The sequence below is a fragment of the Nannospalax galili genome, unplaced genomic scaffold (assembly GCF_000622305.1).
Source record: "Nannospalax galili isolate Female #2095 unplaced genomic scaffold, S.galili_v1.0 scaffold1228, whole genome shotgun sequence".
Classification (NCBI taxonomy): Eukaryota; Metazoa; Chordata; class Mammalia; order Rodentia; family Spalacidae; genus Nannospalax; species Nannospalax galili.
In genome coordinates, this window is record NW_008358413.1 from 100,542 (window position 1) to 104,163 (window position 3,622).

A 3,622-nucleotide genomic window follows, 5' to 3' on the forward strand; every position below is an offset into this window, starting at 1 on the left:
TGCTTGCCTTTTTTTTTTCTTTCTTTTTTTAAATTAAGTTTTATTTTATTTTAGGGGCTGGAAAGATAACTCAGCAGTCAAGAGAGCTGGCTGCTCTGGAAGAAGACCTGAGTCCAAATTCTAGTACCCACATGGTGGCTAACAACTGCCCATAATTCCAGTTCCAGGTGATCTGATGCCCTCTTCTGGCCTCTGCAGGCTTTGTACGACACAGGTGCACTTACATACATGCAGGCAAAACACTCAAACACATAAAAAATAAATAAATATAAATATATTTTATTTTAAATTATATGTATGTGTTTCTCTGTGCACTCAGGTGCACGTGAGTGCAGGTGCCCACAGAGGCCAGAGTATGTATGAGAATTTTTTAAGGTGGGCCTGCAGATAAGAATCAATCCCAGTGTTATAGACTTCATAAACAACAAACCTAGTTACAGAAATTATGAGAGTCTTTATTTAGCTTCATTTAAAAAGTGGAGGCTGGTGAGATAGCTCAGCAGGTAAAGGCACTTGCCACCCAGCCTGGCCACTGGAGTTTGAGCACCATAACCTATGTGCTCAAAGGAGAAAACCGACAATTGCAAGTTGTCTTCTAACTTCCACACATGTGCAGTAGAGTACATGTGCCCAAATACCCCAACCTCCACAAATACATACATACATACATACATACATACATACATAAATGTAAACAAGCAAAAATCCCAAATCTCAGATTGAGAAGTATCTGAACATATCAATTTGGGACTCATGGTGCTGCTAAATTCCTGCATCTTTTCTGCTAGCTCTTTGGGTTAATGGTCCCTCATCTAAAATGCCAGGAAGAAAGTCTTCTTAATGTGCTAAGCAGGATTGTGGAAAGCTGTGCTCCCCAAATTTGAAGCACATTGGAACCACCTGGGAATTTTTAAAGTCTGAAATCAGCAAATTTAGGATAAATTAAGGGAAAACAAAGTCGGCAAACTTGTGGAACTATTACTAAGGCCCAAAGCCACAGAGGTGAATATTAGATGACCTACAGGACAGAATTCAACCCAAGAGAAACCTGGGCACTGAAAGCACGCCTGAAGACATGCTAATGAGATGCTACCAGGAGGACAACCCCACCCCCACCAATCCTGTGAGAACATCAGTGGCTTCTCTGACCACTCTAGCCATAAGCCATTTCCCCTACATTCCTATACATAGTCAGCCCCTAAGATTCCCCAGCATGTTATGCTGTAGTCAACTGTGCATACATGTTCTCCTCCTTGCCTGATACCCACTGATTCACTTGCTAGCACATGGTAGGTATGGATATTGGCTAACCATGGGAAATAAAGCGTGAATAGTCCCTGGAACCTGTGGCTCGTTGACTCTGCTTATGAGTCACAACTCCTGGCTGGGGAAATGAGGAAGGCAGATTATGTGCTCTAAGGTGGTAAGCTGGGGCCCCCTTGTCCATCCTCATTTTCACTTGTGCAGCAACCCAGGCCCCAAGGCTTGCTAGTCTTGCAGATAGGCCTATCATACTGTCTTGCCACATAGTTTCTCAAGGTGGGACTGCCCACTGACTCTCCTAGGCTTTCAGTGAATGTAGCACCTCCATGGTACACAGCCCTCTTTGCTAGATGGTTACCCACCACATTACATGTCCAGTGGCCCTCCAGGAATCACAAGCTCAAAAATGCATTTTCTACACCGCTTCCTTCAATGTGACAGAAGCTGGCTCAACAACTCATTCATTAAAACAAATTTTTAAAGATACATATAGAAGCCGGGTGTGGTGGCGCACACCTGTAGTCCCAGCATTTGGGAGACAGAGGCAGGTGGATCTCTGTGAGTTCAAGGCCAGCCTGGTCTATATAGCGAGTTCCAGGACAGCTGGGGCTACAGGGAGACTCTGCTTCAAAAAGACCTATATATATATATATATATGTGTGTGTGTGTGTGTGTGTGTTTTACTTAAATGTATGCAAGTGCACTATGTATGTGCAGTGCTTCCAGATATCAGAAGAAGGCATCAGATCCCCAGAAACTGAAATTACAGGTGGTTGTTAGCGGCCATGTTGGTGCTGGGAACTGAAGGTCCTCTGCAAGAGCAGCCAATGTTCTTAACTGCTGAGCCATCTCTCCAGCCCTTCAATTTTTTTTTGAAATGTGGTTCCCATCACTAAGCCTCCCCTCCAATTCTTTCACTTTCTGTAATACTTGCTATTAATCTCACTTGGAATTACGTCTTTACAAATACTACCTTCCTTGTCTTCTTTGGCCTTCCTTCTCCTGACTTGTAATCTCTCTTAGGGGACACGCTCCTCCATGTCTCTAGTATCTGCTAAGGCCACCGAAGATAACCACCAACAATTTCTCCTCCCACCAAGAGATAAGTCCATCTCCCACTACACTTGGCATAGCCATGTGACTTGTCTTGGTTAACAGCAATGTCACAAGTGATGCTGTGCTGATTCTAGGAGTGGGCTTTAAGAGGCGCTGCAACTCCTGCTTCCCTATCTTTCATCCTATTGGAAACCAGTCCCATATACAGTAGCTCAGGCTAGACTCATGACTGAGAGAAGGCATGGAAAGAGACCTGAGACCTCAGGGAGGAAGAACAAGGAACAGACACCAGAATGAAGCTGTCATGGATCTTCCAGCCCCATGTGGAGAACAAGCAAGCAGTCCCTACAGGATATGCCAGAATTCCTGATCTACACACTGAGGTTGCTATTTTAATCTTTTCAGCTTGATAGAAATCACTTATCAGCAGAAAGGGGGTTCTAGATCTCTGTTCCTACCACAGAGCTAAGGGACATGATTCTTTCTCAGCTGGCTAAGCAGCCTGTGATCCTACTTTCTTACAGAACATGACCCCCTGCCCAGAGCTGCAATCCATGAAGCATGACCACTTACCAGATTCTCACTGGTCAGTCGAGATATCTCCTGTTGGACACCGAATTCCACCTGGGCCTCTGGGGACAGCAACAGTGTCTGGCAGAAGGTCTGTTGCTGTTTGTCCATCTCTTCCTTCAGGGCCTCCACTTGGGCCTTGAGACTCTCTACCTCCTCCTCATGCTCCAGACTCTGGGCTTGCAGTTGTGCCTCCAGCAACCTGTACCCAGGGAAGAAGAACAGGTGACCATGTGGCTGGGTGGGCACCCACAGGGAGGGGCCACAAACACAACAGAGGAACAGCCAAGCACATAGCAGGAGCAACTGTATGGCCCAGAAGAGATGAATATGGGGGGAGATGGCCGTCATAGAGGTCGTCAGGCAAGCAGGCCAACCTGCCATCCTCTCAGATGACTGGAAGCCAAGGTCAAAGGCAGTCCTGGGCTTATGCACCCTTTTGCCTCCCTCATGAGTATATAGTCTGCTGGTTTGGGACTGAGAGATTGTGTCCATGACAAAATGTCACTAGTACAAATAAATGTCTCACCATGTCTTTTCAGTAAAAGCATCCACATTTGTTCCATCTTCACAAGAAAATTCTAGTAAGCTGAGCTTATTATAGGTTTATTTTCCCTCTAGTAGATTCCTCTCATGGTTTGGAAGGAGAGGGACTAATATTTTTTCCTTCCACCTCCACCTTTACTGCCATATTTTATCTCATATGTAATTTAAAAAAATTGTTTTTAAATTT

General features: G+C 44.9%; 1 protein-coding gene across 2 annotated transcripts in view; it reads right to left on the reverse strand.

Moving 5' to 3' along the window:
• Myo5b (myosin VB) overlaps nucleotides 1-3,622 on the reverse strand; it is a 361,461-nt gene that overhangs the window by 23,376 nt on the left and 334,463 nt on the right. For both annotated transcript variants that reach the window (XM_029557950.1, XM_029557949.1), the window contains one exon: nucleotides 2,893-3,091. In XM_029557950.1, the coding sequence (XP_029413810.1) occupies nucleotides 2,893-3,091 (199 nt within the window). The remainder of the gene's footprint in view (nucleotides 1-2,892; nucleotides 3,092-3,622) is intronic.